Source organism: Rattus norvegicus, chromosome 3, assembly GCF_036323735.1.
Source record: "Rattus norvegicus strain BN/NHsdMcwi chromosome 3, GRCr8, whole genome shotgun sequence".
Classification (NCBI taxonomy): domain Eukaryota; kingdom Metazoa; phylum Chordata; class Mammalia; order Rodentia; family Muridae; genus Rattus; species Rattus norvegicus.
This window is the reverse complement of record NC_086021.1, coordinates 187,628,919-187,656,374: the sequence shown is the minus strand read 5'-3', so window position 1 is coordinate 187,656,374 and position 27,456 is coordinate 187,628,919. Positions and strand designations below refer to the sequence as shown.

General features: G+C 53.3%; 3 protein-coding genes and 1 long non-coding RNA gene across 9 annotated transcripts in view; 2 read left to right on the top strand and 2 right to left on the bottom strand.

Annotated features, from left to right (window-relative positions):
• Lama5 (laminin subunit alpha 5) overlaps positions 1-8,471 on the top strand; it is a 48,071-nt gene extending 39,600 nt beyond the window's left edge. Inside the window, exons 52-79 of the mRNA NM_001191609.1 lie at positions 264-425; positions 614-810; positions 1,066-1,182; positions 1,338-1,492; positions 1,729-1,870; positions 1,966-2,068; positions 2,361-2,471; positions 3,146-3,325; positions 3,409-3,557; positions 3,644-3,820; positions 3,921-4,057; positions 4,137-4,290; positions 4,421-4,554; positions 4,628-4,790; positions 4,907-5,029; positions 5,108-5,256; positions 5,333-5,609; positions 5,720-5,850; positions 5,971-6,141; positions 6,227-6,338; positions 6,437-6,582; positions 6,655-6,850; positions 6,960-7,124; positions 7,207-7,360; positions 7,444-7,577; positions 7,652-7,742; positions 7,837-7,956; positions 8,089-8,471. Coding sequence (NP_001178538.1) covers positions 264-425; positions 614-810; positions 1,066-1,182; positions 1,338-1,492; positions 1,729-1,870; positions 1,966-2,068; positions 2,361-2,471; positions 3,146-3,325; positions 3,409-3,557; positions 3,644-3,820; positions 3,921-4,057; positions 4,137-4,290; positions 4,421-4,554; positions 4,628-4,790; positions 4,907-5,029; positions 5,108-5,256; positions 5,333-5,609; positions 5,720-5,850; positions 5,971-6,141; positions 6,227-6,338; positions 6,437-6,582; positions 6,655-6,850; positions 6,960-7,124; positions 7,207-7,360; positions 7,444-7,577; positions 7,652-7,742; positions 7,837-7,956; positions 8,089-8,306 — 4,268 coding nt within the window. The 3' untranslated portion in view covers positions 8,307-8,471. The remainder of the gene's footprint in view (positions 1-263; positions 426-613; positions 811-1,065; positions 1,183-1,337; positions 1,493-1,728; positions 1,871-1,965; positions 2,069-2,360; positions 2,472-3,145; positions 3,326-3,408; positions 3,558-3,643; positions 3,821-3,920; positions 4,058-4,136; positions 4,291-4,420; positions 4,555-4,627; positions 4,791-4,906; positions 5,030-5,107; positions 5,257-5,332; positions 5,610-5,719; positions 5,851-5,970; positions 6,142-6,226; positions 6,339-6,436; positions 6,583-6,654; positions 6,851-6,959; positions 7,125-7,206; positions 7,361-7,443; positions 7,578-7,651; positions 7,743-7,836; positions 7,957-8,088) is intronic.
• Positions 8,472-8,569: 98 nt separating this feature from the next.
• On the bottom strand, positions 8,570-13,332 carry Adrm1 (ADRM1 26S proteasome ubiquitin receptor). Its single transcript, NM_031708.1, is given in 10 exon segments — positions 8,570-8,814; positions 8,901-9,003; positions 9,109-9,266; positions 9,469-9,701; positions 9,891-9,972; positions 10,404-10,490; positions 10,771-10,894; positions 11,977-12,093; positions 12,711-12,924; positions 13,266-13,332. Coding segments are annotated over 9 exon segments (1,224 nt in total). The 5' UTR covers position 12,924; positions 13,266-13,332; the 3' UTR covers positions 8,570-8,707.
• A 70-nt stretch (positions 13,333-13,402) lies between these two features.
• Positions 13,403-27,260, top strand: LOC120101831 (uncharacterized). Of its 2 annotated transcripts, XR_005502860.2 has the most exons (3): positions 13,403-13,776; positions 18,813-18,909; positions 26,889-27,260. It is a non-coding gene; the product is annotated as an uncharacterized LOC120101831 (long non-coding RNA). The 2 variants fall into 2 exon arrangements; XR_010065064.1 differs by lacking the exon at positions 26,889-27,260 and having other exon boundaries at positions 18,813-20,426.
• The window catches only part of Osbpl2 (oxysterol binding protein-like 2), a 48,456-nt gene continuing 43,547 nt past the window's right edge, over positions 22,548-27,456 (bottom strand). For all 5 annotated transcript variants that reach the window (XM_063283423.1, NM_001013079.1, XM_039104663.2 and 2 more), the window contains exons 13-14: positions 26,492-26,582; positions 22,548-23,759 (exon numbers count right to left, since the gene is read on the bottom strand). In XM_063283423.1, the coding sequence (XP_063139493.1) occupies positions 23,657-23,759; positions 26,492-26,582 (194 nt within the window). In that variant the 3' untranslated portion in view covers positions 22,548-23,656. The remainder of the gene's footprint in view (positions 23,760-26,491; positions 26,583-27,456) is intronic.

Below are 27,456 nucleotides of genomic sequence, written 5' to 3'. Positions count from 1 at the left end.
CTGATCTGGCACAGCCAAAGGATTGGGATGGGGGCAGGAGGGGGTGAGCTTTCTGCTTGGGGGAGGGGGAGGAATTGGGATGAACCGTGTGTCAGGTTGAAGAGAGAAAGGTGGAGAGGGGTCTTAATCTTGGGGGCTCTAAGAACCTGTGAAGTACTGCTGGGATATGTGCTGGTGTCCTGCCTAATGCCCTGGGCAGGTCTCAGGCTTGGAAGTGGGTGAGTGGCGTCTAGCCCCAGGCCCTGACAATCCCCTCTCTATAGAACTGGCATCTCAAGGATTTCCAGGCAATGCCACAACACCGTCTGGCGAGCAGCTGCGCTGGGCACTGGCTGAAGTGGAGCGGCTACTCTGGGATATGCGGACTCGTGACCTGGGGGCCCCACAGGCAGTGGCAGAAGCTGAACTGGCAGAAGCCCAGAGGCGTGAGTAGGGTCAAACCCTGTTAGGCAGGGCTGCTCAGGGTCATGGCCTGGGAGCTCTGGGGCCAAACTTAAAACAACTTTAGTTTAGTGCTTTAGAGGAGGACTAGATGGTCACTGGGCAGAGACTGGGGGGTCACAAAGGGGTCTGGGGAGCATGGTGACTGCCTTCCTACTCTGGTGTTGGCCAGTGATGGCGCGTGTCCAGGAGCAGCTGACTAGCTTCTGGGAGGAGAACCAGGCATTGGCCACACACATTCGGGACCAGCTGGCTCAGTACGAGTCTGGCCTCATGGACCTCCGTGAGGCCCTGAACCATGCAGTCAATACTACCCGGGAGGCTGATGAACTCAACAGCCGCAATGAGGAGCGGCTGAGAGAAGCCCTGGTGAGTATATTTACTTCTTGTCCTGTGTCCCTGTCGCCTCCCACCTTTTCTACTCTTGGGCTGCCTCCTCCCCAGGCCCTGGTCTTCTGTCAACTCTTTCCCCATTCTCCCTCTTCTCCCTACATCTCCCCTCCTCTACTTGGTCTTTTCTGACTGTCGCCCATGTTCTCTCAAACCCAGTCCCTCCTGCCTTTTCTCCTTGCCCTACGGTGTTTAGGGCCTCATTTATAGCCTCTCTTAAAATATTGTCCCAAGCAATGGAAACAGGAGCTGTCCCAGGACAACGCCACCCTAAAGGCCACTCTCCAAGCTGCCAGTCTCACCTTGGCCCATGTTTCTGAGCTTCTGCAGGGCATAGACAAGGCTAAGGAGGTAAATACGCCCCCCCCCCCCGCACCTCAGTCACATCTGGCTAGTTTCCTCTAAGATTTCTGGTTGCTGCCAGCTTAAAGCTATCACTCGCATGCATACCACTACCTGGTCCTGAATTAGGAGGGCAATTAAAATAAAGCCCACTGCCGTCACAGGACCTAGAGCACCTGGCGGCCAGCCTGGATGGAGCCTGGACACCGCTACTGAAGAGGATGCAGGCCTTTTCCCCCGCCAGCAGCAAGGTGGACTTAGTAGAGGCTGCTGAGGCCCACGCTCAGAAGCTGAATCAGCTGGCGATCAACCTGTCTGGGTATGCGTGAGGCACCCCCAGGGGTGTAGCTGGGATGCCTGTGGGTACACAAGCCTGGGAGGGTTCCTGGAGGGAGAAGTCAGGCTTTCTGTAGCCTCAGGGGAAGTTTGGGGCCCAGGTTTTGGCAGGAAGGAGCAGATCTAAAGGGGGTGAGGGACCATGAGACGCGGCCAGCCGGGCTATGCTCTCCGGCACACCCAACCACATATCCCATGATCCTCCTTCTCTCCTGGCAGCATTATCCAGGGAATCAATCAGGACCGCTTCATCCAGAGGGCGGTGGAAGCCTCCAATGCCTATAGCAGCATCCTGCAGGCCGTACAGGCTGCCGAAGATGCCGCAGGCCACGCGCTGAGGCAGGCCAGCCGCACGTGGGAGGTGAGGCTTTGAGCGTCTGTGGCCCCACCGGAGCCCTGCTCCCCGGGCCCAGTGGTGTGAACAGCCCCATGTGAACAGCCTCTGATCTTTTGCAGATGGTGGTGCAACGGGGCCTAGCAGCTGGAGCCCGGCAGCTGTTAGCCAACAGCAGTGCCTTGGTGGAGACCATCTTGGGGCACCAGGAGAGGCTGGGCCTTGGTGAGTATCTGTGACATCTGGGACATGTCCTTGTAGCTTCAGGATGGTTCTAGTGCGGTTTGGTGTGAGAATCAATAGGTCCTAAATGTGCCTGCCCTGGGTGGCTTCTACGCCATGGGGTCTACTCTGTGGGCGGGAGTTGGGGTGTAATGTCTGCCTGACTTGGGTGGTGTGCACACAGGTGGAGGAGGATGGATGAAGCTCAAGGCCTCTGTCTTTGTTCTCACTCCATCTATGGGCCAGGAGGGTTTGGGTGGAACTCCTTGCCACTGAGGCTGCCTCCTCTCTGCAGCTCATGGCCGCCTGCAGGCCGCGGGGACCCAGCTTCGCGATGTCCGTGCCAAGAAGAACCAGCTGGCCGCCCAGATCCAGGAGGCACAAGCCATGCTGGCCATGGACACAAGTGCGTAACTTCTCCCTTCTCTTGCCTATCCCTCCTCCGCACTCAGCAGTGCCTTGTGAGAGCAGACGTCAGTCCGTGCTGTGGTCTGTGTGTCCGAGGAGGCTCCCGTGCTAAGCAGCACTCTGGGCTTGTGCCTCTGACCCCTGAGGCGCAAGTCACCGGCACAGTTGGCCCTGCAGGCACTTGGCACCGATGAGCAGGTCACAAGAGTGCTGGACAGTGCTGAAGTTATGGGCGGGCACGGGACAAGCCGTAGTGGGGTAGTTACTGGAGGATGTAGGAGCGCGTCCAACAGAGCCCCTTGGTCCAGGAGGGCGTTCCCAGAAAAGACCTGCTGACCAGCAAGCACAGAGGTCAGAGTGGGGTTCATCTGGCTGCCTGTCCAAGAGGGCTCAGAACTGACAATGTGGTCTGACCCTGCTGTCTAGGTTTTCCTGTGGCCACCAAAATGTCCCAGGCACACCTGGCCACAAACCTAGAAACAGGCGGGGCAAGACTCCTGATAATGGCCCTGGGTGGGAGTATTACAGGGCCAAGAAGAGAAGAGTGGGTAGGATTTTGAATGTATCGAGCGGCAAGTGTGGAGCTGCTGTGCAGAGGGGCGGGCGTGCGCAGCCGAGGGCCCCAGGAGCATGAAGTTGGCTCCTGCTGGGCATGGCTTCCGTCTGTTATAGGCGAGACCAGCGAGAAGATCGCTCACGCCAAGGCTGTGGCTGCAGAAGCCCGCGACACGGCCGCCCATGTGCAGTCTCAGCTTCAGGGTATGCAGAAGAATGTGGAGCGGTGGCAGAGCCAGCTGGGGGGCCTGCGAGGCCAGGACCTGAGCCAGGCGGAACGGGATGCAAGCAGTTCAGGTGAGCGTGAGTGGTCCTCGCCTTCTTGGGGGCCGAGGTGTGGGAGCCAAGGCTCTCATCCCACTCATCCCACTCTCCTGCAGTGTCTACCCTGGAGAAGACATTGCCACAGCTGCTGGCCAAACTGAGCCATCTGGAGAACCGAGGGGTGCACAACGCCAGCCTGGCCTTGTCTGCCAACATCGGTCGTGTGCGCAAGCTCATTGCCCAGGCCCGGAGTGCCGCCAACAAGGTGGGCGCTCACCTTAGAGAGATGTGCAGCGATCGGCAACAGATCTGAGAAGCTGGGTGGTAAACTGTCTTGTGCTACACTTCCAGGTCAAGGTGTCCATGAAGTTCAACGGGCGTTCGGGGGTACGGCTGCGCACCCCACGAGACCTCGCTGACCTTGCTGCCTACACCGCCCTCAAGTTCTACATCCAGAGCCCAGTGCCAGCGCCTGAACCTGGCGAGAACACTGGGGACCGCTTTGTTCTGTACATGGGGAGCCGCCAGGTACTGAGCAGGACGGGGGGATGGGCCATACCGGACTTCGGGGTAGAAATGGATGGTGTTTGAGCCCCATCCTAACTGCACCTTCTGGCCACCGCCACAGGCCACCGGGGACTACATGGGAGTGTCTCTGCGTAATCAGAAGGTGCACTGGGTGTACAGGTTAGGTGAGGCTGGCCCCACAACTCTCAGCATTGACGAGAACATTGGGGAGCAGTTTGCAGCCGTCAGCATTGACAGGTAGGGTTACGTCGAAGAGAGTTTAGGCTTGTATTTCCAGGTGCCCCGTCTGCCTCTCACTCCTCACCTTTGCTCGTAGGACCCTCCAGTTTGGCCACATGTCTGTCACGGTGGAGAAGCATATGGTTCATGAGATCAAGGGGGACACAGTGGCCCCTGGGAGGGAGGGACTACTCAACCTGAATCCTGACGATTTTGTCTTCTACGTGGGAGGATACCCCAGCAACTTCACGGTGGGCCTGGCTCAGTCTTGGGGGGCGGGGGTCCTCATCTGGTTTTAAGTTCATTCTCCTGCAGTCTGAGCAGGATTGGCGTCTGGGGGGGAGGGTAGGAGGGTGCCCTGACCGTGCACTTCACCCGTAGCCCCCTGAACCCCTCCGATTCCCTGGCTACCTGGGTTGCATCGAGATGGACACACTGAATGAAGAGGTGGTCAGCCTCTACAACTTTGAGCAGGCCTTCAAGCTGACCACTGCGGTGGATAAGCCTTGTGCTCGGTAGGTAAGGCCCAGCAGCACCCTGTGTCTCCACTCACCCACCCTCCACTGACCTGAAGCCTCCAACCTGCAGCTCCAAGACCACCGGTGACCCATGGCTCACAGATGGCTCCTACCTGGACGGCAGTGGCTTTGCCCGCATCACCTTTGAGAAGCAGTTCAGCAACACAAAACGCTTTGAACAGGAGCTGCGTCTTGTGTCCTACAATGGGATCATCTTTTTCCTCAAGCAAGAGGCACGGGTGACCCCCACGCCCTGTACTGCCCTGTGCCTTCTCCTGGTTCTGGCTTTGCCCTGATGTGAGCCTTCCTAAGGTCCCCGAACTGACCCTGCTCTGCCCTGTTCCTGCAGAACCAGTTCTTGTGCCTGGCAGTACAGGACGGCACTCTTGTACTCCTCTATGACTTCGGCTCCGGCCTGAAGAGGGCGGACCCACTGCAGCCCCCACAAGCCTTGACGGCAGCCAGCAAGGCGGTGAGGCAAGGGACCTGGGGACAGGAGGACCAGCCGAGAAATTTGGCTTTCCTGAGGCCCATTACCTATCCCTTGCAGATCCAAGTGTTTCTATTGGCTGGCGCCCGCAAACGTGTGCTGGTGCGTGTGGAGCGGGCCACTGTGTTCAGCGTAGATCAGGATAACGAGCTGGAGATGGCTGATGCCTACTACCTGGGAGGTGTGCCACCTGAGGAGCTGCCCCCAAGGTGAGCATGGGCCCTGGGCATGTGGGGTCCCAGTGCCATCAGGGCAGCTACTCATGACCTGATCGGTGTCCTGCAGCCTACGGCGGCTCTTCCCCTCGGGAGGCTCTGTCCGTGGCTGCATCAAAGGTATCAAGGCTCTGGGCAAGTACGTGGACCTCAAACGACTGAACACCACGGGCATCAGCTTCAGCTGCACCGCTGACCTGCTAATGGGACGCACCATGACTTTCCACGGCCACGGCTTCCTGCCCCTGGCACTTCCCGATGTGGCGCCGATCACTGGAGAGGTCTATTCTGGCTTCGGCTTTCGTGGCACTCAGGATGACAACCTGCTGTATTACCGCACCTCCCCGGTAAGCTGGTAGTAGCTTGGTTCTGCTGCAGCCACAGTCTGGGCCTGTTGGGGCAAGAAGGGATGAGTCTGGACTCTTGGCCTAGCCAGTGACCTTGCCTCTGTCACTAGGATGGGCCATACCAGGTATCCCTGAGGGGGGGTCACGTGACACTCCAGTTTATGAACAGAGAGGTGGAAACTCAACGGGTCTTTGCTGATGGCGCCCCTCACTATGTTGCCTTCTACAGCAATGTCACCAGGTGAGTCCCGCCTCAGGCAGAGAGGGAAGGAGGGCTAGTGTGCTCTACAGGAGGGCCTGGGGGGAGGCGTGGCCCTTCAGGAAGAATGTACTGGGCTGGGAAACACCGTCTTCTTCTCAGGGTATGGCTGTATGTGGATGACCAGCTACAACCGGTGAAGTCCCGTGAGGGAACAACCCCCATGCTCCAACTACAGCCTGAGGAGCCCCCACGGCTTCTCCTGGGAGGCCTGCCTATGTCTGGTACCTTCCACAACTTCAGTGGTTGCATCAGCAACGTGTTTGTGCAGCGGTGAGCTGGTGGGTGTTGGGGATGAAGTCCCAGCTGACCCTGGATTCCTGTCACTGACGGGTATCTAACCCATTCCCCACCACAGACTTCGGGGACCACAGCGTGTGTTTGACCTACACCAGAACATGGGGAGTGTCAACGTAAGCGTAGGCTGCACACCAGCCCAACTCCAGACCTCAGGGGCCACAGCTCAGAAGGTAGGGGACCCACAGTAGTGTGTGGGCAGGACTCGGGTAGCTGAGACTCTGGCTATCAAGCAATTGGCCAATGCATCGCGGTCTGGTCTGTGCCTTAGGTTTCCCGCCGCAGTCGCCAACCCAGCCAGGACCTCACCTGCATGACACCCTGGCTCCTTGGGACTATTCAGGATGCGTACCAGTTTGGGGGACCCGGGCCCAGTTACCTGCAGTTTGTGGGTGTCTCCCCATCCCACAGGAATAGGTAAGGTTGGCCAGGCCAGGCTTGGGTGGGATTGAAACTGCTACCCATGCTGACCCCATGCTTGGCTTTCAGGCTCCACCTCTCGATGCTCGTCCGCCCACATGGGGCTTCCCAGGGCCTCTTGCTCTATGTAGCCCCCTTGTCGAGCCACAGTCCTTCACTGGTACTCTTTCTAAACCATGGACGCTTTGTCGCACAGACTGAGGGCCCTGGGCCCCAGCTCCAGGCCCAGAGTCGCCAGCACTCACGGGCTGGCCAGTGGCACAGGGTAAGAGGTTAAGGAGAGAGGGTGGGTGGCAGGGCACAGGCAATGCCCCTCAAGCTCCTTTCTTCCCAGGGTCCTGGGATACCATTGACCAGGCTTCTTCCCACACCAGGTGTCTGTCCGCTGGGGAATGCAGCAGGTCCAGCTTGTGGTGGATGGCAGCCAGACCTGGAGCCAGAAGGCGCCCCACCGCCGGGTCCACAGGGCAGAGGGTCCACAGCACTACACCCTCTTTGTAGGAGGTCTCCCTGCCGGCAGTTACAGTTCCAAGCTTCCTGTGAGAACCGCACTGCTTTGCCTTGGCCCGGATGCCCACCCTCAGCCGTCTAAGCCTGATGTTATCCATCCGCTCCTCCTAGGTGTCTGTGGGGTTCAGCGGCTGTATGAAGAAGTTACAACTGGATAAGCGGCCACTGAGGGCCCCAACAAGGATGGTGGGGGTCACACCCTGTGTCTCAGGCCCCCTGGAAGATGGCCTGTTCTTCCCAGGCAGTGAGGGAGCCGTCACATTAGGTGTGTGAGGCAAGGGAGGTCTTGTGGGAATAGGGGTTCTAAGCAAGGCCCTGGACCTCTCCCATCACGGCCCCTCCCCACAGAGCTCCCCAAGGCCAAGATGCCCCATGTGAGCCTGGAGCTGGAGGTGCGGCCCTTGGCCGCTGCTGGCCTCATCTTTCACCTGGGCCAGGCCCATGCTACTCCCTACGTGCAGCTGCAGTTGCTAACAGAACAGGTGAGCAGAGCTGTCGTTTGGGGTTTCTTCACTGTGGCCTCTGTTGGGCAGAGCTTAACTGTCCCTCACCCCAGGTCCTGCTACGGGCAAATGATGGGGCAGGGGAGTTCTCCACGTGGGTGACCTACCCCAAGCTTTGTGATGGACAGTGGCACCAAGTGACAGGTGAGGGGGACCCTTTTCCCTTTCTGCAGAGAAGGGTGGGTTGTGGAAGGGACACTGCAGGTCAGCTGGCTGGGGACACAAATCTGCTCCACAGTGATCAAGGGCAGGAACACACTGCGGCTAGAAGTCGACACACACAGCAACCACACCACAGGCCGTTTGCCAGAGACCTTGGCTGATTCTCCAGCGCTTTTGCACCTTGGGAGCCCGCCCAGTAAGTGTGGACTGCTCTGTGGGGACTGGGATCTTCCCACCCTTCACAAGGGTAGGTTGACAGCAGCTAATGCAAGGACAGAGGACTCAGAGGCCATCACACCAGTCTCCTCTGGCCCCTCTGTATTTTCAGAGTCTGAAGCTGCCTGGCCAGAGCCCCCTGCCTACCGAGGATGTCTGAGGAAGCTGCTGTTCAACGGGGCCCCTGTCAACATGACTGCTTCTGCACGCATCCAGGGAGCAGTGGGGATGAGCGGATGCCCCTCAGGAACCCTAGCAATTTCCAAGCAGGGAAAGGCACTGACCCAGAGGCAGGCCAACCCCAGTGTCTTCCCGCTACGCTGGCATTGAGGTTCCCAGACCTAGTGTTTGCGTACACTTTTTGTGATTAACAAGTCATTTCTGGTTTACACTGCGGAACAGACATATTTATACTTTGTCCCTCTTGCCCGACAGCTTTCAGTACTGAGATCTGTAAAATTGTGGGTATGGAATTAAAGTGACTTGTTTGACTTGCGTGGGGTTTTAACAGAGCGATGGCCGAGTGGGAGCTAGCCTCACCACAACACACTCCTCACCAGCCCAGTTCCAAGTAACACAGGCCAAGACCAGACTTGACGGGTACAAGAGAGGACTTTATTAGTGAGGTGGGTAGGGTGGGGTGGGGCGGGGAGGCGGGCAGGAACAAATCACAATCACCACTACGGAATCACACAACTACGAATTCCAACTGGGGAAGGACAGCGAATAATTTAATCTAGACTCATATCTTCCTCTTCGTCTTTCTTGTCTTTTGTGTCGCCCTCCTTGGGGTCCGATTTGGCATTATTCTGCATGGCTTTGGCAAATGCTTCCACATCTGAAACAGCCACAGAGGATTACTACCCAGGTTGACAACCTCTAGCACTGCACAAACACTGGCCAGGACTGGGGACCATTACTCACCACCTTTGTTGGCGGCCTCGACAGCCTCTGCAGGAAGGCCAAACTGGCACATGAGAGGGCCAAGCTGTCCTGAGGCCAAGGCCGCACTGAACATACCCAGGGCCTGCAACAAGGAGCAGACATGCAGAGCTGGGTACCTGAGGCACCAGACCTACTGATGCTAAAAGTCACAGGTGCAGAGAGCACCGTGGACACCGTCCATACACACCTGCTGGAACTGGGGCGAGGTTAATGTGTTCTGGATCTCCTCTGCAGTCTGGGGCAGAGACTCCCCAGAGGGCAGGTAGGGCAGCAGGCGCTCCTGAACGTCTGCGTTGGCAAGGATGGGAGCCATGATCTCTGGTGTCAGCACACTCGCCAGATCCACTAGGTAGGGCACAAGCAACGTGGCCATCAGTGGCCTGGCGCTAGCCCAGGCACCCTGAGAGCAGAGCAGCAGACTGCTGGCAGGGTGATGTGAGGTGTGCATGTGTGGCTGGACGGCATGGACACCCAGGCTCCACATCTCAAAAAGCCACCCAGTTTATGGGCAGCAGTCCTCCACCCTGTGAGCACCCACAGCTCTCACCCTGCTGGCTGCCTCCTGGCCCTGCTGGGACGTTCATAGTGGCCAGAATGCTCTGGAGGTCGCTCAGCTGGATGGGCTGGGTCGGGCTGGCTGCTGTGCTGGTTCCATTACCCGAGCTGGGTGCGGGACTCGGGCTGGTCGCCGAGGCAGCTGCTGGGGCAGAAGGGGCTGGGGTGGCGCGAGCGGAAGAGGTGGTAGAGGACGGGGTGACGGCTGCCGACTGGCTCCGGGAGCTGGGGAAAGGGAGCAAGGGCTGGAGCAGCTACGCCCACTGTGAGTCAGGGCTACTCCTCAGGCCCAGGATCACCTCCCCTGCTAACAAGCTGAGGGGTAATGGGGCCCTCTACCCTATCTCCTAAGTGGGATCTCCAGAAAGGAGAACATGCTGGCCCATGGCAGGCGCTGGGGGATGGGAAGCTCACCTGGATGAGGAGCTGCTGGCTGGAGGCCCACTGCTCCCCAGCAAGCTGGCCAGGCCTGGCCCAGTGAGGGCCCCAAGCCCACCTACAGGAGTAAAGAAATGTGAGCTAGAGACACTCCCAGCATACCTGAGAAGGCACTAACCCATGTCCTCCAGCAAGAAAAGCTACACGTTCTAGTAACAAGGCCAAGGGATGAACAAACAGGGAGGGTTAGGCAGCCACAGGAGGCCGAAGTGGCCACACTATGCTGGCCTGCACTCTAAAAGCTAAGTTAGGTCATTTCCACCCCACCCGCATTCTTACTCCAGGCCTCAGCCTGGCCAGAACAGTGCCTTCTAAGTAGCTCTAACATTTGTGCTGGACCTCAGGTGACCTTCAGAGACACACACTAGACCAGGTCTCTCCGCCCAACTAGCAGACAAGCATCTTCCAAAGGAGTGGCACAAACACACACAAACATGGCTGGGACCCTAGTAAGAGGAGCCCTGCAGGGACAGGACAGCAGGGTATTACCCAGTCCTCCGAGGCCGGCTGGTCCGATGAGCTGCATAAGCTGGCTGTGACTCATGTTCCCCAACAGACTCTGCAGGCCACCCTCACCTGGTGAACACAGGGACCAGACATGGGCCTGCTGTGGTGGCCGTGGCCAGACCTAGACCCCATGAGCATCACACATTGTTGACTATGGCAGAAGCCTGGCCTTGGCCCCACCCCAGAGCCACTCAGGATACAGTGGCCTCTGGAAGGAGGTGGCAGGGAGCAGGTGAGCTCTGTGTGGATGGGAGGAAAGAAAGAACCAGGACTCATTAAGCAAGGCTCCACCTCACAATGTTCCCGGTCACTGAAGAACACTGTCCCACACAGGTCAGGTGATAATTACCGCCCAGTGCTGAAAGCTCGTGGCCACTACTCCCACTCGCTCCCAGTGTCCCAGGCATGGGGGGGTTGTTCAGACACTCGTTCACTTTCCGGCAATGCTCCTCATCTTGGTCAGTCTTGGGCTCCTGGCAGAGAGAATACGCAAAGAGCCAAGGCTGAGCAGTCTGCACAGGGAGCTGGCTCTCGCCTGCTGGCTTCCCTGCACCCACACGGCCAACTATCCTGATTCAGCCCACACAGTGACTGGAGAGGCAGTAACCTGCAAATGTGACAGCACCGGACCTCCCAGCCTCCCAGCTCTAATGACAGCAATGGCAACAGTGAGCAGGCCCCAAAGCCAGTGATCACAGTGCCAAGCCTCAGTGCCTTCGGAGTATGGCTCTTCCTGGGCTGTGGGGGTAATGTGTCCTCCACTGCCCAGGCAACCACTGGCCCCAAAACTTCAGAAAAGAATACTGTGCAGCAAAGGGGCAAGAAAGGCATTTCTAAGAAAGGAAAATTAAAGAGTAGCTGTGTGGGGGTCTGTTAACAATGTTCAGAACTGTGGAGAAAGCCTCTGCAGTGAGGACTGCCACCTTAAGTTTCCAACTAAAGACCTCTGCAACATGGCCGCACCCCGTCCTCTCTGTTCTGGATCCTTGTGCTCAGGTGACCAGACCCAGGCTGAGAGGAAGCCCCTCCCCTCCTGGCACTTTGCAGATACATGGCTGCTGCCCCTTTTCACAGGATGACAGTGGTAACGGCCATGTGCCCTACCCTTGAACATACCCCAAGTCTAGCCCTGACTCTAGACTGGACCCATACACCCAAGAGAGAGCCCATGTCCCATACCACAGCAGAACCACATTAACAGCATAAGAAACACAAATATGCCAATGGCCTCCAACAGGTGGCAGAATGTGGAGTCTGCATTTGAGGGACACTACAGATGTAGGCGAGATGCAGGCGCCACGACACTGAAGGGCCTCTCGACACACTGCACAGGAAAGCTTAAGGGGAGTGGGTGGGAAAACTTGACAGCTGAGAGAACGGAAGGCGGCACCTCTGGCCAGGGAGCAATGGAGACCTGAAGCCCTGAGGCTGGGTGCCTGTGGGTGAGTCCATGGGCAGGGCTCTGGGACTGAGGTGGGAACTCAGCTAGAGCAGGCCCTCCAGGTCAGCACCTCAAGTGTGTCACAAGAGAAGACAGAGAAGACCACTCTCTTACCTGCATCCAGAAGAACAGCCGCTTGGACCCTGCCTTAAACTTGAGCACGTAGACCCTCCCACTGGGGCACTGAGGCACCCGCTTGAACTCACAGTCATCAGGAAAGATAATCAAGTCCTGGCGACACAAGGAGGACAGTCAGACAGACAGACGACAGACAGGCATACACACATGCATTCAAGTAATGCACCACCAAGGTTTAGGTCCCCTGAAAATTTGCAGGACCCAGTAGCAGGGTGGAGTTGAGAAGTCTCAAACCACAGTGAAGACAGAAGAGGGCCCAGAGTGGTGGGATAGAAAGTGTTCTCTAAGGACCAGATGATTTAACAGAAACATTCTGGAACTGTGCTCCAAGAAGTAAAAGTCAACCAACTCGGTCTGGCTGCTAAGTGTAACAAAGAACATTGTATTCTGAGAGACAAAGAGCCCCAAGGAAAGCAGCCTCTTCAGAGCGCTAAACTACCCAAAGCTGTGGCGAGGGTCATATCTGCACACTCCTCCACAAGACTGGAGGTTTAAAGCCAGGGCTGAGGACGATGTCACCAAATGGCTCTGTCACCCTGCCAGCAGGCTGTCTCTGCTAAAACCTTAAAAACCATGGTCACTACGGGGTGCATGGCTTCACAGTGACTGGAGCGCTTTGCCAACCTTGCGACCCTTACACCAATCCACTGAAGGCGAAGCCATATTCCCAGCTCTTGCCCCAATGGCCTGGTCTGGCTACAGGCACTCACATCCTCCACGGTCCCAGAGGTCCTGTCTTTCCAACAGAAGTGAATAAGGGAATCGTCGGTCTGCTGGATGTACACGAGCCCTTTCCGTTTATCTGGGGTGACCGTAGTTCCTTTTAATGACATTTTTCCTGCCCGGAACTCCACCAAATACTTGGTAGAGGATCCCCGAGAGCCGGGAACCAGGCTCGGGAACAGAGCGCCTGAAGTCGTCATCCTGAAAAAACAGAGCGAGGCCCGTCGTGTGGCGTCGCGTGCGCAATGTCCCACCCATACGCTTGGTCAGCCCGCGGCTGCCCGGGAGCGGGAGCGCGCCGGGCTGCGCAAAGCCAGCTGGTGTGCGCAGGACCGAGCGCAGCCCCGCGGACCCCCCGCTCCCGCGACGTCACTGCCCGCCCGTGCGGAGCCTCGCTGCGCCCGGCCCCGGTGCGTCTGGGGCACCGGCGGCCGGCCCGGACTGACTCGGTCCCGCGTGCTGCCGCGTCCCGTCCTCCCGCCGCTCGGCCCAGCCTGGAGCCGCGTGCCCCTATGCCGCCGCTGCCGCCACCGGGCCCCTACCTGGCCGCGCTCACACTCGGCCTAGGGGCACCGTCCGGGCTCGCTCTTCCTCCTCGGCGCCTGCCGGGCCTCGCCGGAAGCCCGTGCTCGGCCCGCCCCGCCGCCGCTCTCGCCGCCGATTGAGTTCCGTCAGCCGCGCGGCCGGCCCCGACCAGGTTCCGATTGGCCCTGGCAGCCGTCCGTCGCATCCGGCACGCCTCCGCGCCGGCGGCCTGTTTCCGGCGGAAGCGCGGGCCAGAGCGGCCCCTATTGTTGCTGTGTCATAGGGGAGCGGCGGCGGCCCCTGGCGGCGGCGCCCGGAACAGCGTCCTAGCCGCCTCGACAGGCAGAAGGATCTCCGCGGGGCGGCGCTGCAGAGGTCGAGATGAGGGCAGTGGGCACTGGGCTGTACACAAACGTGCCAGTGGGGCTGACATGCACCCGGGACGGTGCTGTCTTATCCACCCGGTTCTGAATGGACCCATCTCTCTCCACACCGCAGGAAGACAACCTGTCTGGTTTGCATTATTGGGTGAGCGAGATGTCAGGGCCTAAGACATAAAACAGTCACATGGTTTAAAAGGTAGGAGGTAGTCTCTTGACACCTGAACGAGGAAAGTGTCAGCTTCATGACATCTTGTGCTAATTTGACACACATTATAGCAAAGTACAAGCGGCTGCTCGGGATGGATGGGGGGTTTGTTGGGGGGTGGAGTGGAGCAGGTAGCATGGGGTTGCTTGGCACAGTAAGAGCAGGTTCACAAAGCACCATGGATGGGGTCTAGGGGCTGCTTGTAGCTATCCGGGTGGAGTGCAGCCGCCTTCCTTTAGGGCAGAGGTGCTTGCAGAATGTAAAGCCCAAGAGTCCTCACATTTTCTTTTACACACCACTTCCATTTCTTCGCTTCCTCTATGACAGCTTTGAGGAAGTGAGCAGCAGTCCAGCTTGGTAGGTCCCAGGCCCATCCTCCACCTCTCTCCAGGACTAAACAGTGCTGAATCTCTAGTTTCCTTTGGCATGCTTCACAATTTACCATCTGTGTATGTGTGAAACGTGTGCGGCCTTTTTCTGAAACAAAGGTGCAAAGTAGTTTTTTCCACTTAACTACTGCTTGACGCCAACGCAAACCTGTTCCAGGCCAGCCTAAGCTGGAGGGAGGCCCCCCTCTAAGATGCAGGTCTGTTGCCACCATGGCTCACTCATTTTAATTCCTGTCAGGAATTCTGATGCAGGAAGCTCCAAATGCTTGCACCTGTCTGTCATCTTTCTGTTGGACTCTGCCCTGTGTAGTTTCCTTTTTAAAGTGTGTGTGTGTCTCCCGTGTGGCGGTCTAAACACAACACTCTGTAACTTGGTTCTTTCCACTATGGGCTCCTGGAGCAAACTTGGGTTGCCAGGCTCGCCTGGCAAGCAGTCTTACCTGTTGAGTCATCTCACTGGCCCAGTTTCCAGCTTTATACTACAAAAACCTTTGAGTTTGGTTAGGTGTGGAAGCTCACGCCTGGTAATCCCAGCCCTCAAAAGGCTGAGGTAGGAGAGCTACCAAGTGTTCAAAACCAATCTAAAAGATTTCACTGGGGCTAGGGGATGCTTCTGTGGTTAAAAGCACTGGCAGCTCTTCCAGAGGCCCCCAGGTCTGATTTCCAGCGCCCATATGACAGCGCACATCTCTAACTCCAGTTCCAGGGGATCAAATGCCCTCTTCTGGCCTCTGTGGGCACCACGGTCACACGGATACGTACGCAGGCAAAACACACATAAAATGTTTTAAATCATTTAAGATCTAATTGATTGGGGAGCAGCTTGGAAAATAGAACTGTCATTTCACTAAAATGTTATGTTCAGAAACGGAAAGTTTATTTTTGTTTGTTGCCATGCTAGGTATCCAGCCCAGCCTGTGCATTCCTGGTTAAATGCTTCACCACCAAGTCACATTTCCAGCTCGATTCTGTAATTGGTCTTTATCGTAGTATGTGTATGGGTGTTCTGCCCGAGTGTACATGTAGACGACTCACATGCTGGTGCCTGCAAAGCCCAGAAGAGGGTTATCTGGGATCCTTAAGAACTGCGGTTACAGACAGTTGTAAGCTACCACGTGGGTGCTGGGAACCTTCCTAGGTCCTCTGGAAGAGCAGCTTGGGTTGTTTAAAGCCCACACAAACAAGACTACTTTGCAACTGACAATTCTTTTCTGTGTGGTGCTGTACACCATAAGGCAACCTTCCTCATTTCTAAGAATCTTAGTTTCCAGAGGGCCATGGTGGAATTCAGTCAGCACAGGCTTGGTGAGCTTGGTGTCAGGAGCTCACACTGCAGCCCAGTTGGTCATGAAACAGCCAAAGGGAAAAAGAAGAGAATCTGGCTTCTCTGGCAAGTGACCCCCAGCAAAGCCATCAAAGTTGCCACTGGAGGTGACGAGGATCCCACATTTCAAAGCCAGGAGACTTGGGCTTCTTCCAGGTCATGAATGTTGGGGGACTTGGAGCCAATGTGTTCTCATGAGCCAGGAAAGCGTGCAGTTTTGCACACAGAGCCAGTGGGAATGGTACCTCCCATCCCTTCCATTAGTAAGCATTCTGTAGTGGAAAGCACACTAGCCTGGCTGGGTGCTGAGACTGTGTTTGTACCCACTCCGTCTGAGGGCAAAGACTCTGGTCCCCACAGTCACTGCAGTTCACAAACACAATCCTTGGAATTGTGCAAGCCTGTAGTAGAACCCATGTGAAGGTCCCAGAGGAGACGGAGGGAAACACTGGGTAGGCTGCAGTGGTCACCTTGGCTCCTGACCTGTGTGGACTACCCTGTGGATGCTTTCTGTGTAGTCTTCAGTTTCCACAGGGAAGTCAATTCAAGCAGTCATGTAGAAAAGAACAGCCCTGAGCTGGAGATGAGACCCGGTAGCTGAGTGGTCCCCAGCAGTTGTAAACACAAACAATGAAAGCCCCACTGCACACAACAAACCCTGTGACATCTGACCTTTAATGTTGGGGGAGATCCTGGCTCACGGCCCTGAGCATGGAAGCTCAGAGGCACTGGTGTGGCTGTGCACTTTCACCCAGGGAGGAAGAGTGTGTTTTTCCAGAGGGCAAAGGCATCTGAGGAGATGTTCATTTACAAGGAAACAGATGACACAGTCGCCTTTGAGAACAGGTCCACAGAAAAAGCAGTGACAGCAGGGCTGGGGGTCTCTAGTACCAGAAATGCAAAGTGGCTAAGCCACTGGGGAGCTGACTTCGGCAGGTGTGGCTCTCTCTCCGTTTGTCTTATTAATAGACAATTCTTCAGAATAATTTTAGGTTCGCAAGAGAACTGAGCACAAAGTACAGACAGCTCATGCTCCCCTGCCCCCTGCCTCCTGGGCTGTACCTTCCGGGTGGGTCTATTAGAACCAGTAAAGTTTCTTCCAAAGTTCATGATCTCAGAAGTCCACAGTGTACACGCAGTTCACTCAGCGGGTGCTATTCTGTACCTCTAAATGAACACGAATCGGTTTCCACCAGAAAACCAAGGTCAAAGCAGGGCAGTTTCAGTGTCTAGTAGGGCTATGTCTCAGTGGGAACAAAGGTCTTTCAATAGTGAAAGAGGTCGGGCAAGCAGGGGATGTGGCAGGACACATAAGGGCTTTCATAAGGGCCCATCGTGCGTGAGGGAGGCGTCCCCAAGGCCTCCTCACCTCTGACGGGTCCTGCCTCACAACGTCATCACAGAGTGTTGAGTTGTACATGGGTACAGTTAAACCCCACTAACACTGTACAGTTCACATGCACTGTTTGAGACAGTCTTACTACACACCCCAGAATGGCCTCCAAATCTTCATCTTCCTGCATAAGCTTCCTGAATGCTTCTGGGTAGTAAGTACACCACACTTAGACCACCGTGCCTGGCATGGTCCGTCTACTGACAAAGGTCATGGTTCACCTGCACCCCAAGCCCTTCTTTCACTGTTTCCAAAACACCATGTTGTACTAGTGCACCGTGGCCTATTTAAAGGAACCTTCTTTAGTATGTATGTAGGCATGCCATGTGTGAGTCTGGTCCTTGCAACAAGCAGAAGAGGCTGTCAGATTCCCTGGAATTAAGAGTTCTCGGTACTTGTGAGGTGCTAGGAACCAAATCATGGCCTACTGAGCCATCTCTCCCGCTACCCACCCTTTACTGTTTACTGGTGTGGCTGTGCTGAGGCCTACGTGTGGAAGTCAGAGCACAATGTCCAGAAGTTCAGGAGTTAAGTCTCTTCTTCTGCCTTGTGGATCCTGGGTGTGAAACTCCGGTCAAGGCTAAGGGGCAAGTAGTGCCTTTACCCACTAAGCCATCTCTCTGGTCCTCCCAGGTCCTCCTATGGCTTGAAATTTCGTTTGCTTCTAACAGACATTCCATGGTCTGGGTGCACCTCTGTTTACTCACTTGTCATGATTCCAGCGACTTACTATGAGCCTCCGTGTGCAGGTTCGTATGGACACAGCTACTGTAGACGTGTGCACAGGTCTGTGTAGATAAATATGAAAGCCTGGTTGTCAGTTTTGTGGCAGGGCTGTATTTACTTGGGCTTTGTTTTTGGAGACAAGGTCTCACTGTGTAAGTAATTAAGGCTGGTCTTGAACCCAAGACCTTACTGCTTTCCCCTCCAAGCTGGGGCGACAGGTGGGCAGCACCATGGGCATGCCCTGGTCAATTTTCCTTCTTTTTTTTTTTTAATACTTTATTTTTTTAAGATTTGTTCATTTATTATATATGAGTACACTGTAGCTGTCTTCAGATACACCAGAAGAGGGGATTGGATCTCCTTACAGATGGTTGTGAGCCACCATGTGGTTGCTGGGAATTGAACTCAGGACCTCTGGAAGGCAGTCGGGTGCTCTTAACCACTGAGCCATCTCTCCAGCCCAATTTTCCTTCTTTTAATAGACAGGGTCCGTGTAGCCCTGGCTGTCTTGGAACTCAGCAGACAGGTCTTGAACTCAGAGATAAGAAAGAGGTGTGTCTCAGTCCCCGCTGCCTGCCTCTGCATGCCCCAGCAGTGCCCTGCTGCTCTGTGTTACCCTTCAGCATGTGTCACAGGGTCTGTGGTGCTCCCTGTTCCGGGCTGCAGTTTCCTAATGCTCTATGATAACTTGAGCACACCCTGGTCTCACTTGTCACCCACGGTTCCTTATTGATGAAGTGGCAATGCTTCTGTTTGTTTTTAATGATGGTAAGTGTACTGCCATGTGACTCAGCTAGTATTTCTTAGGCATTTAAGAGAGATGTAAGCAGACAGACAGGCTAGGTGAGTGACTCACACTCGTAATCCCAGCCCTGAGGAACCTGAGGGTAGCTGTTTCAAGCTCCATGAGACTCAAAACAAACAAATAAACAAAACCACCACCAACAACAAGGGGGGAAAAAAAACCAAAAGAAGGTCTGGGGAGATAGCTTAATTGTTAAAGTCTACACCACAAGGACCTGGGTTTGAGCTACAACACCCACATAAAAAAGACACAGAAAACCATGTGCTTGAAGATCTAGTACTGGGGAGGGAATTCCTGGAGTTCACTGACCAGCCAGTCTCTCCTAATCATGCACTTCAGGTCCCAGACAGAGACAATTTCAGAAACAAGATGGATAGCTCATGGGAATGACACCCAAGGCTGAACTCTAGTCTCTGTACACAAAACAGAGAGAAAGGTAAGTCCGCAGAAAAACCTGTGTACAAATATCGGGGGATTCTCCTCACAAATGCCACAAATTTGAAGCAGCCTGGTAAATGGACAAAAGGTGACACCTCAGTGCTTACTAGTGGGGGAAAAAAACACCCTCAGGCTCACACATGCCCACGGTGACGTTCAAATAAACTATTAAAAATGAAAACTGCCAGACAGAAAGTAAGGGAAGAAACTTGGGGACAGAGCCAGTTGGGGGTGGTCAGGGTTGGGGAAGCCTAATAGGCACCTACATGGTTTCTGCAGTGAGCTTTGGCAGCAAGTGGCCATGTGACCGTATGAACTTGTTGGAACTTCATAGGTTGCACCTCTCGAGAGGAGGCCCTAGCAGGTGTGAGCCCTGGGCAGCCCCACCTTCTGGTGCTTACTCCTTGGGGTCAGACTAGAAGTGAGAGGCAGATGTGTGTCCAGTCAGACGCTGTGGCTGAGCACCTGTGGCAGTGGTGCCATCTGCCCTGCACAGCCGGGCATTGCAAGCACATGAACTCTAGAAGGCCATCTGTCATCCCTCTATCCACAGAGCCGTGATACTGGATAAACTTGTGGGCTCCCTCCCAAGCAGTCAGGCTGCCCATAGCCCAGCTGTTTTATGGCTTAACAGCAACCTCTAGTCCTCAGGAGAGAGGATAAGTACAGCCACTACAACTCAAAAGGTCTGAACCCCTTCCTGACACGCTACCCGAGTCCCCCCCCCCCAACTAAGACAAGCCATTTTAAGATATAACCCATTTTTTGCTAGGCCAGCTCTATGGAACACCCAGTCCAAACATCTACCCCAGTAGGGTATGAGAACTTGCCTGTAGCTCTTTGCAGAAAAATCAGAGCCCTGAGACAGTGAGAAATTATCCAATGCAAAACAAATGTCAACCACAAGCCATGTCCAAAGAATCTCCATTCAGGCCTGAAAGTTAACATTTATATACTCATAGATCTGTGCACAAACCTCAAAACCAAAACCCAGAAAGGATTGATTCTGCTAAATAAGTGATATTGGCAGTCACGAAAATAAACCTGTACCCGGTGCACTTCCTTGCCTGACATTTCCATGTGTGAGTGGGTGGTGTAGCTAAAGGGGCAGCCACCCATAGGCATGAAGAGGAATGCAATCGTTGGGGCAGCCTGAGGTCAGGGACCAAGCCAGAATGGATGGAAATGTCACTGTCCTCTGTAGCTGTGCTTTCCCCAACATCTGGCGAGAGCAGCTGACTCTGAGAGCAAAAGGCTGACTTCCGCAGAGAAAATTCTCACACCAAGCACATGGGGGCTACTGAGGAGCCAAAGGGATACCAGTTCTGAGGTCAGCTGGCTTTGTGGGTTTTGTTTGTTTTAAGTTTCTCTGTAGTCTTGGCTGAAGCTCACACTGTAGACCAGGCAGAGATCCATCTGCCTCCCAGATGCTGGATTAAATGTGTGTCCCACCACTGCCTGGCAAGGTCAGCTGTTTTTCTTTTTCTTTCTTTCTTTTTTTTCTGGAGCTGAGGACCGAACCCAGGGCCTTGCACTTGCTAGGCAAGCGCTCTACCACTGAGCTAAATCCCCAACCCAAGGTCAGCTGTCTTATCAGGCTGCAGGCCCCCATGTTTGGTACTTAGACATAAGGAAGTCTACAGGCTGAGACAGGAGGAAATCATGGCTCTGAGGACGTCTTATGCAACTCTTCCAGGTCCAAGAACTTGAAGCAGGATAGCCCCTTTTGCTGTGAGCCTAGAATCTAACTAGCTGAGCAGATCAGGGATGCCTTGTTACTTACAAACCTTGCCTCATACCCCAAGGACCTGGGATGCCATGTGCCCACTACTTGTTGAGAGGTGTCTCCACATTTAGTCTGCTGAGATGGTAAGAAGGCATAAAACTTGTAACTCCCTTTTAGAGGGAAAACTTTGTGTGGAAGCAGTCTGGTAGGAACCTTTCTGTAGAAGCAGTCTGGTAGGAACCTTCCTTCAAGGGGCTGCCGGTTCACTGACTGACAGAAAAGGCTACCAGGCTTCAACTATGAGCACGCAGGGAGTACAGGGCATATCCTCTATGCATGAGTATGGCTCTCCAGATGGCTGGTCCAACCCAGCACGAAGGTCTCAGGGCCACTGGAGCTGTGTGACGTCCTCCTAGGAGCTAAGCCTACAGCAGACTTGGAAGTGTGGCACTGACCCTTTGACAGACACAGTAATCACTGTAAGCTCCGGGAGGCCTGAAAGCTGTGAGTGGCAGTGGGAGGGAGCTGTTCCACTGGAACCAGCCTGAAAGCACACTGACACCCGTGCATGTGCTTGTGGGTGTCATCGCTCCTCCTTAGAGCACTGGGCTCCCAGAGCATTGCAGGTTCTCAGCCAAAGGATTCCCCAGGTTTATTTTGCAGGATTGAAGAACTGGATTTTGAAGAGGCAGGTTCATGATGTACATCAGGGCCAGGCCTACCTCTAGCCAAGCCCTAGCAGGAGGATGTGGATGCTGGTGACCCCAGAGAACCACCAGAGTAATGAGATACAACCAGTCACAAACCATTTTAAAGGATACATTTTACATAAAACACTACCAATGTTTATCTTCTTACCTTTAAATCTCTTAATAGATCGTAGTAATGTTCCTTGGAATTGTAGAAATGTGACTCAATTCTAACTTCAACTAGAATAGAAACAAAACGAGGGGAGCTGAAGGAAATGAGGTCTCTGATGGCTCAAGTTCTTTTTTTGTTTTTTGAGACGTGGTCTCATACACCCTAGGCTAGTCAGCTCATTTTGTAGCCAAGGATGACTTTAAACTACTGGTCATCCTGCTTTTAAACTCAAATGTTGGGATCATAGGTGCATCACTGAACCTGACTTGAGAATATTACATGTGGGAAAGGCTGTTGCTCTTTTCCTCCCATGAGGATTCTCAAGGGCCAGGTCTACTCTGTAAGCACCAAGGCCCCAATGCAAGGCTGTGCTCACATGCCACTGCTGTCTTTCAGTGTGTATCGTCCGTGGGAAAGCTCATTATGGAAGCTTTCTGGAATTGTCCAATGCGAGGAGTCAGAGTGGCAACTTCTTCATGTGTTGGTACAGGCAGAGACTGCCGTGAGAAACCCTTCACTGTTAAATCACCTAGCACAGCTGTCCTTTCGCCCTTTCCTCTATATACTTCTGGTTTAGGTAAATGCACACAGGACCTGGGTTGGGGGCTGTGTACATGGTGATGGACCCTAAAACACCCAGAGCCTTGCCTTAGGAGATGACATGGAGATACGAATCCACTGGCTTGTTATTTCAGGCAGTCAGAATCACTGGTGAGAGGGCTGCAGGCTTCTGAAACAGTCATTTTAAGTGTTCCTCAGGCCCTTCAATTTGGGGGAATGAGCAGTGTGAGGGTTGCCAGGGTCTGGAAATGCAAATGTCCCCCTCCAATGCACGCAGGTTACCCTGTTCTCTCAGACACTTCACAATCTCCTCTTGGAAAGAAAGATGACAAAGCCATAAACCTTCAAATGTATCTCACAGCCATCAGAAGCTTTGTTAAGGGGTCTTAGTAGACCGAGCAGAGATGCTAGTCCTGGGAGGTCCCCCGGCTGCCACAGAAATACCTATTTTTAGTTTCCACAGCTATAAAATCAACCTTCAACCCATGTTGGCTTTTCAAAGTGTTTTAATGACAGAGGCTGTTTGGAAGCCTGGACATAGTAATCATACCTTCTCATTTACAAGGGCACACTGTATGAACGCACAGATATGTGTACACAGTAGATTATCTTTGATGCAAAGAGCTCCACTGTGAGCCTTGGTGTCACCATTTTTACATAAAGTCCATCATGTGACAGGAATGCAGAGGTGAACACACCCTACTTGTATTAAAACAATTTTAATGACACCAGGTAAGTAGATCTTGCTTCTGACCTTCCATTGCACACAACCAAATGTAACTTGCCTGGACTGAAACATGCACAGTGGGGAACCAAACACAAGACTTTGGGGGAGAGGGAGGGCACACAGGCGAGGTGAGTGAAGAAATGACCTTAGAAACAGGCGTGGTCCACAGTGACGGTGAAGCTATGAAGTGCTGTGGCTAGAGGCAGGGCCTCCAAGGCAGGAGTAGCCCAGGGCGTTCTTCATCTAAGTCAGTGTTCCTGCCACTCTGGCTTGGCACAGGGACACTTTGTTTGGACAGTACACAGTGGTGATTATGTGTTTGCTGCACTTTAGCAGATCATTCAAGTAGTTTCAATTTAAATATTTTCTAAAGTAATCTTTACCTTTTTCAAGATTGGTAGAAAATACAGAATCTGGAGGCTTGTCACTTCATTCCATGTTGCTTTCCACAACAAAGGGGACCCTGGCCACAGGATACTTTTGTTCCCCTCCTTGGGTCTGGGTTTGAAACTCTTCCAGAACTCACGCCACAGCCTTGAGTGGAACACACAGGCCCTGCTGGTTCTTCCTTCCTTACACATTTTGTAACAGAGTGTGCTGCCAGCTCAGCTGGCCTTGTGTACTCTGTTACCTGTGAGAGGATTGTGGAGTTCTGAGGTCTCAGTGAATGTGAAGGCCCAACTGGAGCTTCATGAAGGGGCTGCAACATAGTGAAGCGCGGGGCAACCAGAGGCTCACTGAGGTCCTCCATCATGTCCGAGGCTACCTCCACAATTGTGGCTGCAAAAGCTGGTGTCTGCCACCATAAAGCTCAGATGCTACTTGAGGATTCCAACCTTACAGGCCTCCTTCTAGGCTCACAGGCCTTACTTAGTAGATGTCTGGGCAGTCTGAGAAATTACGTTCAAAGTAATGGCCGGCATACAGCCAGTCAGGAGCTCCTGTGTAGGGGTTATTGCCTGGAGAGAACCACCTGCAAATGCAAGGGAGGTGGTGAGCAGACGGCAGGATCCATCTAAGTCAGCCTTCTCACAGCAGTGTACCACTGCAGAAATGCATCGCGGAACACCATCACAACAGTGACTGACCAACTTCCCTGTGGCCAGGTTCACTCACACACCTAACTTTACTATTTCCCAACAAACTCAATCCTCAGGACAACTTTCAGAGGAGAGAGTCCCCATGATGTCGAACCTCACTGGGTTCAGGCTGCACTCTTGCAGCTGCACAATACCAAACAGAAGCAGCTAAGGCCATCAGGGTGCACAGGAAGCACATGTGCGCACTCCCAAAAGAGTGATGGCTAGTTTTATAGCTCAGTGGTCAGGTAGTGTGCCTGGCAGGTACAAAGCCCCGAGTTTCATCCCAGAACCACAAAGGGAAAAAAAGGAGCAATAATTATCTTTCATGAAAAAACTGTCATTTTTACAATGGATCATCTTTTTGATGTTTGTTTGTTTGCTTGTTTTTTTTGTTTTTTTTTTTTTCTGAGGCAGGGTTTCTCTGTGTAGTCCCAGCTGTCCTGGAGCTAGCTCAGTAGACCAGGCTAGTCTCAAACTCAGAGATCCATCTGTCTGTGCTTCCTGAGTGCTGGGATTAAATGCATGTGCCACCACTGCCCAGCATGGATTATCTATTTTTAATTACTTAGTTCTTGAAACAGTGTCTCATTTTATAGTTCAGGCTTGCCTGAAACCCTGGCTGGCCTCAAATTCAGATTCTCTTGTCTCAGTTTCCAAAATGCTAGAATTAGAGATGTAGGCCACTATATCTGGCTTATGTTTTTTAATTGTTTAAAAGACCAATGCAAGAAGATTATTTTCCAGTGTTTCTCTAGAATAAAGACATGCACATTCAAAGCACTGTATTACATCAAAAGCACATGCATTAACAACTGCCCCAGAGAATGGCACAATGGCACACTGATAAAGTGTCTGCCACACATAGCAGGTTCCATATCACAGCACAAGAGGGAAGGCGCAGAGAGGGTGGTGGAGAAAAACTTATTTCAAAACCCCAGACCTGCTGGACAGTAGTGACACACAGGCCTATAATCCCTATGGGGTGGGGGTGGAGGGGTGGGGGTTATATAAAGGCTAAGTTTGTGGGCAGCCTGGGCTACAGAGTGGCCAGCCATGGCTACATAGAGAAACCCTGATTCCAAAAACATAAAACAAACAACAACAAACCCAAACAAACAAAAACCCAGCCCAATGTCATTAGAGATGGTTACTTGGTTACTAATATGACCTAGATATAAATAGCACAGTAAATGGAGCCTAGCATGCACAGTGACTCACACACACACACACACACACACACACACACACACACACACACACACACACACACCCATTCTCTCAGGTACTCTAGAGATGGTTACTTGGTTACTAATATGACCTAGATATAAATAGCACAGTAAATGGAGCCTAGCATGCACAGTGACACACTCTCTCTCTCTCTCTCTCTCTCTCTCACACACACACACACACACACACACACACACACACACACACACACACACACACACCCATTCTCTCAGGTACTCTAGGGCCTGGGACTGGGAGGTGCTTGAATTCAAGAATGGACAACAGTGTAACTCATCTTAAAAATAAAAGGCAACAAAAAAACCCAACCAGCCTTCCATCCCAGCACCTGGGAGGCAGAGGAAGGTGGATCTCTTGAGTTTGAGGCCAGCCTGGTCTACAGACTGAGTTCCAGGACAGTCAGGGCTACACAGAGAAACCCTGTCTTGAAAAACACAACCCCGTCAAAAAAACAACCACCAACCTGATAATTGAACTGTTTCAAACATACAGACATTTTTACACAAGACTGAAGATGCTGTGTGCACTCATACACAGACTAAAGATGCTGTGTGCACTTACACATAGACTAGAGATGCTGTGTGCACTCATACAGGTGTGTGTCTTGCTGATGCTTAGTTTGACTACTGAGGAAAACACAACCAGTGTAAGAAACCCGAGTCAGAAGTAAGGCTAAAGTTCCTGGCGGCTGGTGTAGGCCCGAGTCACAACACACCCTCCATATGGCCCCATATCAGCAGAGGGCCCACTTTAGGGCTACATCTTCACACCCACAATAGAGGTTTTCCTGATGCCACAGTGGGCAAGCAGCAGGACCTGGGCTTCAGCCTGGCACCACACTGCACGGGGTAGGTGCTGTGTGTATACGCATCACCTTACCACAGCGGATAAATGTGGGAACCACGAAACTCTCACCAATTTTTAAATGAACAGTTAGACTCAGGCTACATTTTTTCTTTAACCTGGCCATATTTTTTTTTTCTTTCTTTTTTTCGGAGCTGGGGACCGAACCCAGGGCCTTGCGGTTGCTAGGCAAGCGCTCTACCTCTGAGCCAAATCCCCAACCCTAACCTGGTCATATTTGAAAAGCCATTTTGGGACAAATAGACTGTGAAGTAGAACAGAAAGCCTGGGCACCCCCAGGTGACATGTCTTAGGCAACTCCCTATAAATGGTTTTAAGCAGCATATATGCTAATCAGACACTCTGGCCTTCAATACAGAGTTGAGTCACAGCACTAGGTAGCAGTGGTGGGGTAGGGATCTTTATGCCCACAGGGGCTAGCTAAGCAGGGAGGACAGAGTTAAACAGTACTGCCTGTGACGTGGTGTGGCCTCTTCACTGCCCAGGTGTGTGGAGGCTCACTGTTCCGACTCACCTGGTCCGCCACTCTGCTTCCTCTTTGGCACGTTCTTTTCTGGCCTCTCGCTGCTTTTCCTCTAGTCGCTCCTTCTCCTGACTGGCCAGATCTAGGTCCAAGCAAGTAAGCAAGCATTTGAAACTTCCAGCTTGTCAGAGACGCCAGACCCACATCCTGACCCTAGAGGACTTGTCCCACTTTGATGAGAAAGTGTGGGGAATGAACTCTGGCTCCAGTCAGCCACCTGTTAAGGGTGAGTTCTTTCTGCCAGATGTGTCAGGGCCCCTTCTCCAAGACAAGCAGATGGGCGACATCCCAGTAGACCATAGCATTCCTCCAAGTGTGTTCTGTGATGTGCTGGGCAGTTTAGCAAGAACCCCAAGGTATATGAATCCCATATCTGCTGAACTTGCAGGATGAACTGAACTGTGGCTTCTGATGAAGGAGAGAGGGTGAATTTGGAGGGAGGAGCACCACCTGCCCGGCATGGATCAGGTGAGAGTGGACTCAAGACATTCAGGTCTTTCTTCCTCCCGCTGAGCACACTTTTCTTTCCACAGGCCTCCCTAACAGGGAGCTCTGCTGGTTTTTGATGTAGCTTAGTAAGCAAGGAGCAAGCAACCACACTGAAAACCCGAGCACAGCGCTCACTTGGTGCAGTGACTGCTCATAACTTCTGATGGAAGTTAGTCCCGAAATGCAAACACTACCTCTGAGCTACACACCCAGCTTTTGAAATGTAATTTTAACACCCATTGGATTAAACAATAAAGTTTGGGGATTTGTATTTTGTTCTTTTTCCCCCCTACTCATTTACTTTTTGTTGTGTTGTTTACTAGTTAGCACACTCTGGCCTGGAACTCATAAGCAGCTAGGACTGGCCGGGTGCCGGTCTTGATCCTCTTGCCTCGGTCTCCCAGGTACTGGGATATAATAGATATGTCTCACCATGCCTGGATCACTCATTTTTTAATTTAATTTTC